General features: G+C 39.9%; 1 protein-coding gene across 3 annotated transcripts in view; it reads right to left on the bottom strand.

The window, feature by feature from the left end:
- Nucleotides 1–15,871, bottom strand: part of CSNK2A2 (casein kinase 2 alpha 2) — a 40,388-nt gene that overhangs the window by 16,890 nt on the left and 7,627 nt on the right. For 2 of the 3 annotated variants that reach the window (XM_003916964.4, XM_031658189.1), the window contains exons 3-4: nt 11,619–11,720; nt 9,120–9,170 (exon numbers count right to left, since the gene is read on the bottom strand). The exons of the other annotated variant lie outside the window; for it this stretch is intronic. In XM_003916964.4, coding sequence (XP_003917013.1) covers nt 9,120–9,170; nt 11,619–11,720 — 153 coding nt within the window. The remainder of the gene's footprint in view (nt 1–9,119; nt 9,171–11,618; nt 11,721–15,871) is intronic. 3 annotated transcript variants of the gene reach the window in all.

The following is a 15,871-nucleotide window of genomic DNA, read 5'->3' as shown; positions in this document are numbered from 1 at the left end:
ATCACCGGCCAAACTGATAGACAAATGGAAGTTTTCATTATTGATAATCCAAAGACCCACTCACTGGAAGTTTTTAAAAATTTTCTAAGAGTCAGAATACATTAATGCTACAAGCTTCATTAAAAGCATCATAAACCCCTGTCAGGAACTCTCATTATCTTTGATATCCAATCAAATCCATGTAAATCTGTTTTCCCATCAATTCGCAATCCACACTTTCTATAAAATTAAGAAACACACCTTTATTAAACTTCTCTTGTTCTTCTATTGGGAGAGAGAGACAAGCAATGTAGGGAATCTCTCCAGGGAACACAGAACAGTGTATATACAATATGTCTGTGTAATGGGGGGAAAATAAAACTATACATCCACATTTTCTGCATCTGCAAAAATGATATAGAAGAAAGTAATAAAAACTAGTTTCATGTATATATGTGTAAAGGAATAGGCAGTTGGAATACAGGGGAATGAAAGAGGCTCTTCACTGTCTACCATTTTATATTTTTGATCCACATATAATGTTCAAAAAAATTTAATAAAAACATCAAATTTGCCGAGAACAAAATTTAACATTTTCTAAGAATACCAGGTCTTTGCTTTCTCAAGTTTCCCCCTTTAGGTAAGAGTAATTCCCTCTTCCAGCTTAGGAAAAATATTTGATTTCATCAACCTTAGGGCAGCGCAGGGAATGAAACGCACAGGCCAGTACATGGTGTTGTGGGGTTGGGTGGCTGGCCCTGGCTGCAGCTGACCCCCATTCAGGCAGAACAGCACCAACAAGCCACCTCCTCTACTCAGGAGAGCTTCAGCTACATAACACACACCCAAGTTTTTTGTTCTGCTCCCAGCTCTGCTGCAAGAAGGCTTCTTAGCCAGGACTTGGCTGCACACTGACAGCTTGAATGTAAAGACAGAGGCTTAAGATTCCATCTCTTGGGTGTCAAAGCAGTGCCTCCTCTGTGAGTTAAGGAAATCCCTCACAGAGACTATGCTAAATTGAACTTCAAGTCAATAAATATGCTATGAAAGAGAAAAGATCAAATTTTCTAACCCTTAGAGGGCTGGAATATTTTATTTCCAAAAAACTAACATGGGCTATCTTATTAGGACTTTTATCTGTGGAAGGCTTTCCTCACCATGTGGTACCTACACATGCATCTGTATAAACAGTGCAAGCCATAAAAACAAATGTCTCTGGACTGTCAACACAGTATTTCTAGCTACAAAAACCATTAACAATTTAATTCAAAAGACACCAGTTGTACACTAGTGTTTAGGCCTAAGATATTACAAAGTCCCAAGTGACTGACTGCCATTCACCCTCACTTCTCATGATCTCTGGGTAGGAGGAGACCAAACTACATCTGTCTGTAACATTTAACTGCCAGGGCCTAAAATTCAAGACTATGCAGGGTCCACAGTCTGGCTTCCTCCGACTTTTGTAGCTCTGTTCTTCACTGCACCCCTAGAAGTCCCCAGCTCTGACAAAACAAGCCCATGTTTGCTTCCCTCTCTAGCCCTGCTCCACCTTAGCCTATAAAGCCAAACCCAACCTGTCTGCTTTCTACAGAGCTGACAATGATACCTCCCTTCTCTATCTCCATGCCACTGACTCTCCAACGTGGCTGTGCACAGGACGCCATTAAGAACACAGAATCCCCAGAGTTAGCATTCCTCACACAGGGACTGGTGGTAACCTCAGGTTCTCAAGGTGATTCCTCATTCTGCTGTGTGCTTTGTCCAGACCCCAAGAGTCTCACGCCAACATTCCCTGTGCTTCGTGGCATACACATGACAGGGAGAAACGGGTACAGTGGCTGGTGGCAGAGTCATCAAATTTGGTGATAAAAGATCTCTGAACTCTCCCCACCACCCAAGTATGCGAAGGGCCCACTGAACAACTCACTCAATACCACACCCATTTCCTACACTGAACTCCAACCACATATGAAGTCCTCGCACAGTAGAAGAGCAGGCGCTTCATACACCAAACATCACGTATGGCAGCTCTGTCTTGCATACATGTTTTCACAATGTTCACAGTCAATGGAACAAAACAGAAGCAGTCTTTCAAGAAACAGAAGTACCAAGAGTCCATGACACATTAGAAAGAGAAACGTCACAAGAACCACACTTACCCTCCCTTCTTCTTAGCCAGCTATGGGGAGAACATTATTAAACAATCCACTGCAAAATGCTGGCAGGAAGTCAGCTTTGCTTACATTTTCAAAAAATGACTTAAAAGGTGGAAATTTCCTGGGCCTTTTAATTAGCTCCAAAAAGTCTGAGAAGGAGAATGGCAGAAATTGTAATTTGGTCATCAGACTCAGGGCCTCCATGGTATAAAACCACAGACACCCACAAAAGCATGGCCACAGGTGGGCCTCACTACTACCGTAAGCATACACACAGCTGTTCAGACTCCAATGCGATTCAGCTGCATCACCGTGAGCCCAGACTCGAAGACCCCATTTCCAACCATGACCTTCAGAAGATTCACACTTTATAAGAAAGCTTTCCCAGGCAGCTCTGGTCACCTGCCAGATGTGCGAATCACCAACACACCAAACTCTCAAGACACACAGTGTGTGCACATTCCCTAATATACACAGCTCAGTCCATGCCCATAAATCCCTGTCATGTGTAGAGAGAAGAAAAAGTGGTGGGATATATAAAGTCCAAGCAAAAGAGGTATTTACTGTAGCAGTCACCAGTTTAAGAATTGTTTACATGTAACCCTTAAGTTAAAGAATAAAACTAAGGTCAACGTTTCTAGAAATTTAAGGAAGTAGAATAAATCTTTAATCAAGCAGATCAAAGTTATTACAAATCCCCCTGAAAATGTCACTTATTTCCCTATAAGGAAATGACAAAATGTTAATGACCTATAATAACATACATGATGTAATATAAAAGTACAATTTACTTCCCCAATTAAGATAATTGTTTAGTCTGTAAACTCAACCTCTAACAGAATTAACAAGGCCTCACATTATCTACTAAGTGGTGATTTACCTCTACATGATTTAGAAATTCTCCAAATATCAATATGATTCTACTAGCTTCTTAGGATGGAGCCCATTTGGCATGTCTTTTTGAAATCCCTTTGTTTTTTAATATTTCAAAATAGTACCTTAGCTTCTCTTGAGACACCTTTTTTTTTTTTTTTTAATTGAGATGGAGTCTCATTCTGTCGCCCAGGTTGGAGTGCAATGGCATGATCTCTGTGCACTGCAACCTCCGCCCCTCCGGGTTCAAGTGATTCTCCAATCTCAGCCTCCCGAGTAGCTGGGACTACAGGCGTGCACCACCACACCTAGCTAATTTTTTTGTATTTTTAGTAGAGACGGGCTTTCACCATGCTGGCCATGCTCGTCTCTAACTCCTGACCTCAGGCGATCTGCCTGCTTCAGCCTCCCAAAGTGCTGAGATTATAGACATGAGCCACCACACCTGGCCTGAGACACTTCTAAGTATGGGAGGTTGCTACAATTATTCATTCCAACTCTTAGAGACCAACTTTTCTCATTCATTTGTTTCGAAGTTTTGTCTTGTTCTAAAATATCTTTATTACAGTTTCGGTATATATAAAGCATAAAAACTGCTGATTTTAAGGAGAAACTGACCAAACCAATACCTCTACCATAAAGTGAAATACAAGGAAAAAAAATTAGTAGGCCATAATTCTGAACTAAATTAACACACTTGGCATAAAAAATGATCATGTACTAAAGTTACAAAGCAACCATCAACAAATTCCAAATAATTAACATTATATAGGTCATATTCTCTGAACATAGTGCAATCAAACTTTAAAAAAATTCAACTGGATCCTGGATCATACATTCACAAACACACAGCTATAAAGAATATTACTGAAACAATAATTATAGAGAAACTTTTGAGTATGAACTTATCTTAGATGGCACTATTGTATAAATACTAAATTTCTTCGGTGTACTAAGAGTATTGTGTTTGCACAGGAAAACAGCCTAGTTTCAGTGCTAGCATATTTACAAGTGACGTATCATAATGATGTCTGCAACTTACTTTAAAATGACTCAGCAAAAAGATAAAATAGAGGCAGAAAGGAGAGGCTGGGCATAGTGGCTCATGCCTGTAATCCCAGCACTTTGGGAGGCCAAGGTGGGCAGATCACCTGAGGTAAGGGGTTCAAGACCAGCCTGGTCAACATGGTGGAACCCTGTCTCTACTAAAAACACAAAAAATTAGCTGTGTGTGGTGGGGCATGCCTGTAGTCCCAGCTACTCAAAAGGCTGAGGCAGGAGAATCGCTTGAACCCAGGAGGCGGAGGTTACAGTGAGCCAAGATCAGGTCACTGCACTCCAGCCTGGGTAAGAGATCGAGACTTTGCACTCCAGCCTGGGTGAGAGATCGAGACTCTGTCTCAAAAAAAAAAGGAAAAAAAAGCCAGGGTTAGGGGACAGGGAGAGAAATAACTGCAAATGTGGCAAAACAGTAACAACTGGTAAATCTAGGTGAAGGATATATACTGATTGTGCTATTCTTTCCAATTTTCCAAGTAAAAAGTCTGGGGAGAAAAATGCAAATTCACAATGTTGCAGTTTGCACTTCTAGTTTAAAAACTATCCAGAAGCAAGTTCCATAACCATGGGATGCAGGTAAAATGATGCTTGGGGTTATACAAACTTAAGCACACGTATTGTGAAGAAAAACAAAATCAAGGCTTGGCACGGTGGCCCACACCTGTAAACCCAGCATTTTGGGAGGCCAAGGCAAGTGGATCACGAGGTCAGCAGCTCAAGGCCAGCCTGACCAACATGGTAAAACCCGTCTGTACTAAAAACAGAAAAATTAGCTGGCCGTGGTGGCACACACCTGTAATCTCAGCTACTCAGGAGGCTGAGGCAGGAGAATCGCTTGAACCTGGGAGGTGGAGAATGCAGTGAGCCAAGACTGTGCTACTGCACTCCAGCCTGGGCAACAGTGTGAGATTCCGTCTCAAAAAAAAACAAAAAAGAAAAGGAAAAACAGAATCCAATGAGTTTAATTCAACTCAAGAAATGAAGAAGAAAACCACTGAAAGCCCAACAAAGTTGAAGGAAGAAGAAATGTAAGATAGGAGCAGAAAGAGAAAAACAAAAACAATAACTGAGCAATAAAACCAAAAAGCTGGTTCTTTTAAAGGATTAATAAGAGATCCCTAGCAAGACTGATTTAAAAAGAAAAGGAGTAAAGGCACGAATACTACTTAAAAATGTGAAGGAAAGGATAACTACAGATACGCCAGAGGTTTTTTTTGTTTTGTTTTGTTTTTGTGACCAGTCAACAATACAGTTTTTAAGTCCTAAGAGAATTCTTTGTGTCAATCAAATTGAAAGTAAATAAAATATATATTATCCAAATAGACTCAAGAAGAGACAGAAAACCGGGATAAACTTTAACCTGTTTTAAAAAGGAAAGTATGGTTCAAAGTCTTCCTCTCACCCCTGAAAGACATCTACTCATATAATACCTATCTCATATAAACTTTCAGAGAATAGGAAGAGGAAAAGCTACCCAATCTATCTTGTATAGTATAACCTTGATACCAAATTTAGAGAAGGACCCTATGACAAAATAAAATTATAGATCAAAATTTATAATCCATTGCACCAATATAAAATACTGAAAAGAATGGGCTGCGGGCTGCATCACTGTTAATTCACCCTCGTATTAACCAGGGACAAAAACTCTCTGGGTGATACCCTTAAAACCAGTTGTTAATATACTTTACACTAAAATTAAAAAGATAAAAAAGACAAACTTTCCTAATAAGATGGACACAGGACAAAATAAAAAGAGTAAAGGACATCACGACAATGAACTAAATGATTTTCTATTTGTGGCCTGCCTATCTGGAAAAGAATATAATTTTCCTGCCATGATTTGCTCTTCAAAAATACACATCTGCCATCTGATATTTAATGATCTCTTGACTAAAATGTCATGGCTTGAACATTCAAAGGGGACCTCCAGTTAAACAAGGCAGATCAAACACCTCTGCTCTACCTGAAACTCCTCTAAAATAACCGTAAAAAGGGGCAGGGAGATTAAATCGTAAGAACTAAGGGATAGGAGAAACAACATTGTGAAGCTGGAAAACATGTCTCTGCCAACAGCGAAAGGGGAGCCAGAGGCAAACAGCTTCAAACTGAACAACCTCAGAGAGGCTTAGGACAGGCGACCTCCGATGTTGGTCTAAGAGAGCAAACAGAGTGCACTGGAAATGGGAAAATGAGTTTAAGATACCACATTGAAAACTGGAGATTTAGGTGAAGTCTGCACAACACTCCCCATGGTTCTCCTCAACTTGAGGCTAAGATACCAGCAGCCAAGCCTGCATCCTTGAGACAGGGGCTGATGGTTCTTTAGAGCAATGAGCAGACATTCAAAAACCACGATATTTCAGAGACAAATAACAAAAACTCACACACAAAGAAAAATAGAGAAAAAGTATGAAGGGAAAAAATACAATATTCTTAGTGAGAAAATAGAAGGTATTACATAAAACATAAAAGAACAGGATACTATTTTAAAAAGTTCCGAGACCAAAATGGAGCTGTAAGATGTGAAGTCTAACATTTGAATGAGTTCTGGAAAGTGAGAACAAAGAAGAAAGGGGAGAAAAATCAAAGAACATTAAAAATATTTTTTCCAAAACACAGGGGAAAAAGCCCAGCAAGTATGCAGAACAAAAGATAAAAAGGACCCATATGAAAGCACGTCATCGTGAAATTTCAGAAGACTGGAAATGAGAAAATCCTAAAAGCTTCCAGAGGAAAAAAACAAAAACAAAACCATCACATAAGATGAAACCAGAATGGCTTCAGTGGTAATACTGGAACAATCTCTTCCAAATCGAGGACATTATGAATTAGAACCTACAATTCTATACTCTAGCAAATACATTAATTGGTAGGACAAAATAAAAATGATTTCAGACATGCAAGCCTCAAAAAAACATTAATTTCCCGTAATCTCTTTAAAGAAAGCTACAAGAGAATGTATGAAACATCCCCTTTGAGGGTTAAGACCCGAGAGAGAATTTCTCTAAGAAATCAGAATTCCCACTAACTGATCTTCAGCAGTTGTTAACTCAACAGAGCAGATGCCACTTCAAGAAACAGAAAATGGGCTGGGCGCGGTGGCTCACGCCTGTAATCCCAGCACTTTGGGAGGCTGAGGTGGGTGGATCACGAGGTAAGGAGATTGAGACCATCCTGGCTAACATGGCGAAACCCCGTCTCTACTAAAAATACGGAAAAAAAAAAAAAAAAATTAGCTGGGCGTGGTGGTGCACGCCTGTAGTCCCAACTACTCAGGAGGCTGAGGCAGGAGAATTGATTGAACTTGGGAGACTGAGGCTGCAGTGAGCCGAGATTGCACTACTGCACTCTAGTCTGGGTGACAGAGTAAGGCTCCGTCTCAAAAAAAAACAACAACAAAAAAACCACAAAACGCTGAGGTGAAATTTTACACGTGTAGCTAGACAATTGGTAAAAACTCATTAACGAGGCACAGGCATTTAAAACTTTGGGAATTACACTATGAAGTTCCATTCACATAAGCCTTTCAATTTTTACATTAGGAAAATACTTGGTTTCACTAAAGACTATCTGGTTTTCTAAGACATGCACACACATTCTCATTCACATATACCAGGATAAATGTGGGTGATTCATAGGATCAGCTACACATATCGGCATAGTACCATACCAGCTAAGCGCTGTTATGCTGCTGAATGAAAAAATTTACACCCTGTTCTTTAGAGTTCACTGCTAATTTCACCTGTGAGGAATCATATTAACAAGAAAATCTGTCACATGTGGGAAGTGCTATATACTACACAAAAAACTTCCTTGTTTTGTAGGTCAAAATATCTTCTTTTGCTTACTTTTCACTAACCTTGTTTTAGTCATTTTAGAGTGATAAAGAAAAATTAGGCTGGGCGGGACAGTGGCTCACACCTATAATCCCAGCCCTTTGGGAGGCAGAGGTGGGTGGATCACCTGAGGTCAGGAGTTCGAGACTAGCCTGGCCAACACGGTGAAACCCCGTCTCTACTAATAATACAAAAAAAAAAAAAATTGCTGGGGGTGGCAGTGCATGCCTGCAGTCTTAGCTACTCGGGAGGCTGAGGCAGGAGAATCGCTTGAACGCGGGAGGCAGAGGTTGCAGTGAGCCGAGATCGCACCAGGCTGGGCAACAAGAGCGAAACTCCGTCTCAAAAAAAAAAAAAAAAAAAAAATTTAGGTGTGAGAATAGGTTCTCTTACTCTCACCCAGAACCATCCCTCCTGATACCAACATCTTTCAACTGCTGATTTAGTTTTGTCTCTAGCTCCTGTAACAACAAAATCACAAGTCTCTTACTCACTGACAGAGTTACAATCAACTACAAGTCCTCCAAATGCCCCTGAAAATCAACGCTACTATTTTGTCTGTATATTGGTTTTTAAATTACGTGCTAAAAAGGGGTTTCCACCATGTCTAGTATGCCTAACCCCCAAAATCTTGAAATTATAAAATTTGTGAAAAACCAGTTTAAAACCATGATTTTAAAAGAACACTTCAATGTCTAAAATAATTTACATTATAAGAAAATGTAAAAAACCCAGATAGGGCTCTTCTAAAGCACTGAGTCTGGTTTTCCTGAATCATTTATTTGTACGTCACGTGCACACACACACTCGCTATCTGACAGCACTGAATCCAATGCATTGCTTCTTTTCACAAGAGCCTTGTATCTGTCTATCCCTTCCTCTCGGCAAAGTAAGATTTTGTACAAAAGTCAAAGTTAACATACAACTAAAGCTATGCTGTCTAAAACAAGAGTGTTACAGATGAGGCACGAGCTTAGACCCAGCTAAGCAGCTACTCCTGGAGTAAGCAAGGCAAAGGGTGATGAGTAATTTCACCTAATGCAAGAACCCTAGCCACTTTCTGCATCCTGCACTCATGCTTTAAGGAACCCAATTTGTTATCTCCTCCTCTCATCAATGACAGCCCTGTCCCTTGGGTTCTGGAGTACACAATATTTATCACCACCTCCCCCTCACCCCGTTAACCCCATGCCAGAAAGAAAAGTATACGCACCTTAAAATCTGTATTATTGATATATTCAAATACCAAAGCTGGTGTCTTTGACTGTAAAAGAGAATATTAATGCTTTTTAAGTACCCAAACAATAATCAATGTAATCTGCTTCTGCCAAAATGGCCCATCCCCAAATCCTACTCAGATAACAAAGGGATTCACTCATCAGGGACAGCCTGTCAAGAAAAGTATTCTCTTGAAATTTTATGATGTCTGGAATTTGCTTCAAAATAACTGGGGATAGTGGGAGGTGGGAAGTGGTGGGAGTATAGATGAAATAAGGTTGGCCACAGCTGATTAACTGCTAAAGCTGGGTCATGTGTAAAGGAAGGTTCATCACATTATGCATTTACTTTTGAAAACAGTTGAAAATTTCATAATAAAAAGTTTTAAGAGGAATGTATTCTCTGAATAACCTACCAATGGCCTTAACCAATCTTCAATGGTTATGTGAGGATTTATACCCTGGAGTGTTCCAGTTTGCCAACTATATACAAAAAAAGTGACACATTTTCATCTTAGTTGAGCAAGCCAGAATTGCACTTGACAGAATTATCACAGGTTGTGGGAATGTATCATAGGTCTTTTGGGGGACCAAAAGGAAAATATAACCATCCATGATATGATCAATAAGCTACACCATAATATTATTGCCTTGGCTAGAGACCATTACAGATGGTCTCATCTTATCAAGCAGACCTGTTCCTAAAAACTCATATATAATCGATTATTTTTAAAGTACTATAATCTTTAATCCAATGAGTACAAAAATGTTAAATATTAGCTTGTATAAATCTAGATTTTCAAATAACAGGATTCCTTAATTGAAGTAAAATAACGCTAATTGGCAGTTAAGAAGCTTTCAAAATTGGGAGAAAGTAGGGACTTAAGGAGTTATAGAAAAAAAAAATCATCTAGCAATCTTTTGCTCAAGAACCATGTGAAAGTTACCTAGGAAACAGGCCACAGGGCAGCATGCAGATCTCTGCGAGGACAACTCAGAGTCCAAACAGCAGCCCCAGTAGCAGCCATGATTAAAAATTCTTCACCAGCCCGAAACTGTAAGGGTTTCATCAATATTACCACATCTCTCTACAGGCTGTGAAGTAAGCCTGACCTTCTAATAGACAAGGGGTCCCTATTGATTTTTGTCAACTTCAATTTACTTGTCTTACATTATCACGTAAAACATACACATACTTTAACAAATTACAAAAATAATAAGATGTAGCACTAAGTTCCGCTAACTTGAAAAAGAAAAAGCAAAACAAAGATGCTCCTGGTATACCACATACTAACTCACATTTTAAAAATTATTCTGAAATTCCTATTTTTACATGGTGCTCATTTTTCAATGGGTACTCATTTCCAATGCAGCCCATTTTCAAACAGGAGGCAGGCCAGAACTAGTCATTATAAAATCAATCTGTGCTAAAAGGACAGGATATATCTTAAAGGCCAATTAGTTACAATCTGGCATACAACAATCCCTTCCCTTCTCAGTCTTCTCAGGGTCCAGAAGGAAAAACTTTCCTTATGCTTCAACAATACTGTGTAATCTTGAGTGAATCTTCTAACCTCTGCAAACTACGATTTTCTCATGGTACCCAACCCAATGGACTATTGTGAGGACTGAGTGACATGACACAGTTGGGCACTTGGAATATGCCCAGCACATAGTAAGCACTCAATGCATGTTAGCTACTATATTATTACGAGGATGTCTTTAGCAGCCAGGAAAAAAACCCTATTTCTTTAATAAACAAAACTATCAAAGGAAGAGAACAGGGAAATATCTGAGGTAGAGCAGGTGGAGAACAGCAATGGGACAAGAAGGGGTACGAAAGTGGGAAGGTGAGGTGCCTCCAACCTTAGCTAATCAGAAACACCTAAGGTTAAGTTACTCCCTAGGGAGAGAAAACAAAATTAAACAGTACATTTAAAATGACTAAAAACTAAGCATTAACAAAAATATTTTAGTCTATCTACATATGCGACGTGAGCCCTAATGACACATGCTGAATTAAGGGAAAGACGACGACTTCTTCAAAGGGTCAGTGGAGCTGGGACCTCCTCAGGCCTTTATGCCAGGTGTCCACGTGGAGATGTTCATTCTCCTTGTGTAAACCCAGATTTTCAAATGTCACGCTTACTTAAGTGAGGTAGAGTAACACAAATTGGCAGTAATGCACTTTCAAAACTGGAGAGAGGCTGGGCCTTAAAGGAGACATTCAACAAACATTTGTGGGCTGAATCAAAACACTGAAGTACAAACCCAGAAAAGGGATTTTTCTCTGTACACTTTCAGGTTCCATCGCAGTGGTTGTAGCTGTTTTATCACTGGGCCACCATGATTTTTTTCTGGTTTTCAAATCAGTCAGTAGTTAAGACAAACACCACCATCCCCACTGTATCATTACATGAGGTTCTGCGTGTTAAACAACCCCCATATCCACACCCCGGTCTACTAGTATACTCCCCCAACCATTTGGCACCTACCACAGGGTCCTTTACAGTGTCAATCAGCTTAATGATATTTGTTCCACCACGAAGGTTCTCCAGAATCTTAACCTCTCGTTTTATCTTCTTTTTCTTCACTGGCTTAAATACACAAGAGTAATCAGAAGTGAGACTCCTTTTGAAGTTAGTAAATAAAACTTTAAAACGTTAGCCAATAAGATGGACAGTATGCTATCTTGTACACTCTGTTGTGTTAAAGAGCGTGCCTAAATTCGAAGAGAAAAAACTGACATAGAACGGGCTTGCCTGTAAGAACCTTTAACATTAGGTTAATTTACAGACCCATACAGCTTATGTCTCAAGATCTTTAAGTAGTTATATTGAGGGCACTTAAAAATTTTGAATACCCGTATCACACTTCAAAAATAAAACTTCTGCTTACTAGATAGCTGCCAAGTGGAAAATATAGCTCTGAACAGCTGTATATCATGCACTCACAAATGGAAAAACCAAAACAAAATGGTGAGACACCTGCTCTTCCAATGAGTTACATGTAATTTTGTCTTTCAGGAGTGAAAGACCAGTTCACTGACATCAGGTTACAAACTTGCTTCCCAGCTGCTGGCTCTCATTTCCTGTCACCACTCCCATTTCCTTAATATCTAGAATCTGAAATCAGCACAGAGCCAGTTAATGTTTCCCAACAGATCCCATTCCTGAAGAAAGAGATGTCGAATCAGGAAAGGAGAAATCAATCTGATACAACAGTGACTGAACACTTCTATCTAACTTTTCAGTCTGCTGGAAAGATTAAAAGTTTTAAAAATAATTACTCTCATTACACATATTACTCCTTGTCTTAAATGAGCTAAAGAGTTTGAGGAAGAATAGAAGCGGTTCTGAAAAAGTAAGTCTATCATAATCAAGTATGCTTTATAAGGCACTCAGAATGGTGACTGGAACACAGTAAGCACCTAATAAATGATAGTGTTATTTTCATATTTTTAGTAATTTATTATTTAATAAGTCATTATGAATTCTCACAAAGTCCCTAAGTAGCAGAGTTGAGCTATCTGCCCAAGATCACACAGCTTATGGCAGAGTGAGGCAGGAATCAAAGCTGGAAGCTGGGCAGTCTGACTGCATGCTATACTCTTGCCACAGTGCTTTTGTTTCCCAAGTGTGGCCAACGGGAGAAACGTAACTAAGGAAAAAGAGTATTTTATCATTGAGACACTGTTATAATAGCAGAGGCAAAGAGAGGCCAATGGATTTGCCAAGAAATAATAAAGCAAGACTTCTTTTGCCTGTGTGTGGGGTGGGGAAGGAGAGGGGAGGGGGAAAATATAACATACACACATGCCAAAGAAACCTTCATCTTTTGTTGGTCACTAAGATACAGCTTTGAACACATAACAAAACAGAGAAGGAAAGGACTATGAAACTCAGAGCACTTGCATCACCTGTAACAAGGGGCTTAACTGAGAGGCTAGGCTGGGCTCTTGCTGCGTCCTTGTGAGCTAGCTGCCATGATGATACCCACTCTCCGCCCGCTGTGCCAGGGTTCCCAGGAGAGCAGATGAGGCTGCTGTGCATGTTCCCTGACTCCACTTAGCAACCTTATTCCTTAGTCCCTTTTTCATTAACAAGGGAGCTCGAAACTTTGGGGAAAAAAAGCACTGTACAATCCGATTAAAAAATAGCCAGGGAAGGACACACTACAAAATAACCAGGCTGAAAGATTCAAATATGTCAATGTCATGAAACAAGCTGCGCAATTGTTCCAGACTTTTAAAATTTGACAACTGAATATAACACATGACTACAACTGAATATAATCATATAATCTGGGATTTTCCTTTGCTATAAAGAACGTTATAAAGATAACTGGCAAATGTGAATGAGAGCTGTAGATTACCTAATAGCATTGCATCAATGGTTACCTTCTTTTTTTTTTTTTTTTGAGACGGAGTCTCGCTCTGTCGCCCAGGCTGGAGTGCAGTGGCCAGATCTCAGCTTACTGCAAGCTCCGCCTCCCGGGTTCACGCCATTCTCCTGCCTCAGCCTCCCGAGTAGCTGGGACTACAGGCGCCCGCCAGCTCGCCCGGCTAATTTTTTGTATTTTTTAGTAGAGACGGGGTTTCACCGTGTTAGCCAGGATGGTCTCGATCTCCTGACCTCGTGATCCGCCCGTCTCGGCCTCCCAAAGTGCTGGGATTACAGGCTTGAGCCACCGCGCCCAGCCTACCTTCTAATTTTTTAATATGGCATTGTAGGGTTATGTAAGAAACTCTTTATTTTTAGGAAATGCATACTGAAGTATTTAGGGATGTCTACGATTTACTCTCAAGCACTTCAGGAAAATATACATAACATAAATGTTATTATATAGGTGTATATATGTACATATATGTATGTATGTATGTACATATGTGTGTATATATGAGAAAGAGAAGGATAAAGCAAATGTTAACATTTGAGGAGTCTGGGTGAAACAGATATGGGAATTCCTGCAACTTTTTTTAAGTCCGAAATTATGTTAAGAAGTTAAAAGAAAAATAAAAACTGACTTTTTCTTTGAGACGGGGTCTCACTCCGTGGCCCAGGCTGGAGCGCAATGGCACAATCTCAGCTCACTGCAACCTCCGCCTCCCAAGTTCAAACAATTCTCCTGCCTCAGCCTTCCAAGTACTACAAGTGCACGCCACCACGCCCAGCTAATTTTTTTGTATTTTTAGTAGAGATAGGGTTTCACCATGTTGGCCAGGCTGATCTCGAACTCCTGACCTCAGGTGATCCACCTGCCTTAGCCTCCCAAAGTGCTGGGATTACAGGTGTGAGCGACTGCGCCTGGCCAAAGCTGGTTATCTTATACTTAAAAATTCAGCCAATGCTACCAGTTTAGTCAATGCCTTTCAATGTAAGAAAATTCTAGATTTGTCATCCAATACTGGAAAGTAGCTATAGATCTGCGAGAGTGGTAACAGAGAGAAAAAAACCCGCAACCAGAAGCCTATATCCACCAAAAACCTCTTCTACTCCTAACAGTACTCCTAACTGCTTACAGGGACAACCCATTAGTTGCCTTTATGACACTGCCCCATGTAAAGTCTTGCATTGCTCTCCCGTTATTAAGCAACGGCTCAGGCCTGGACAGCCCAGTTAAGATGAACCTATCTATCAATACATCTAAAGGTATCTTGCATAGCAACTGAAGCATATTTTGTTGCCCACCAGGTATCTAACTTAAACTTCCCAAACTAGAGACTGGGAATAGCAGGGCAACTCTGAAGGTGGCACATAGGAGTCCCAAGTCACAAAGGCAGCTAGAGTCCTCACAAGCTGACAAAAGACCAAGAGATGATAAAAAAGAAAGGTGACCGACCCACAGTCCAGGACACTTCCCTCCAAACCATCAAAAACTCAGCTACAGGTAGATCCCTTCAGCTTCAGTTTATTCCTCTGAACTGGAAAGACGCTTGAAAAACTAAATCAATGAGCTCTGAGGAGCTGAAAGTGATCCTTTTAATGTGAATCAGAGATAAAAAGTTAGGATTTATGAGGGAGGATTGTTGGTATCCTAAGGAAAATAAACCGAGTTTTACAGAAATAAGGATGCTTTGATTCTCCTGTCCAGAGCCTGTAGCCATTTACCACCAGTTACACAAAATGTAGAAAATACATGTATTTCTACAACGATCTCACAATTTCACTCTGCGTGCTAGAGAAAGTCTCCATCTGGGGTTCATTTATTCCAGTTCAGAGACTATCTGTTTAAAAGATTCAAAGTCAATCAGTTTAGCTATTGTCCAAACTAATAAAACAAAATTTTTTTTAACTCGAAGTCTAGTAGACAAATTGGTGAAAAAAAGAACAACTGAACTAACAAATTCAAGACAGGCAGGACTTTATCAACAGCTCCTAACTCTCAAATTTGGGGTTACTTTTACTCTACTACCAAACTAACAACTGCTCCACTATGATATGAATTTCATCACCTGCAAAGAACAATGGTTGCCAGGAATGTAGAAGGACAGAGTAAAAAGAAAGTTCAACTACCCTGGTGGCATCCCTAAAACCCACTGCACTTGACCTAAATAAAAACATTATCTGAGCAATGTTATCTCATCACAGAAAACTTTTCCTCTCATCTTTCAAGTTTCATCATCCCAATTACATGATCTACTCCTTGAGGGTAATTGTTTATTCTCAGGAGTTAAAAAAATTATTAAAAAAGGCAAGGCATAAAATCAAAATGATAATCAGATACCACCTCACACAAGTCAGGACGG

The sequence above is a fragment of the Papio anubis genome, chromosome 18, assembly GCF_008728515.1.
Source record: "Papio anubis isolate 15944 chromosome 18, Panubis1.0, whole genome shotgun sequence".
In the NCBI taxonomy this organism is placed as follows: Eukaryota; Metazoa; Chordata; class Mammalia; order Primates; family Cercopithecidae; genus Papio; species Papio anubis.
Note: the sequence above shows the minus strand (reverse complement) of the source record. Positions and strands in the feature narration are given on the sequence as shown.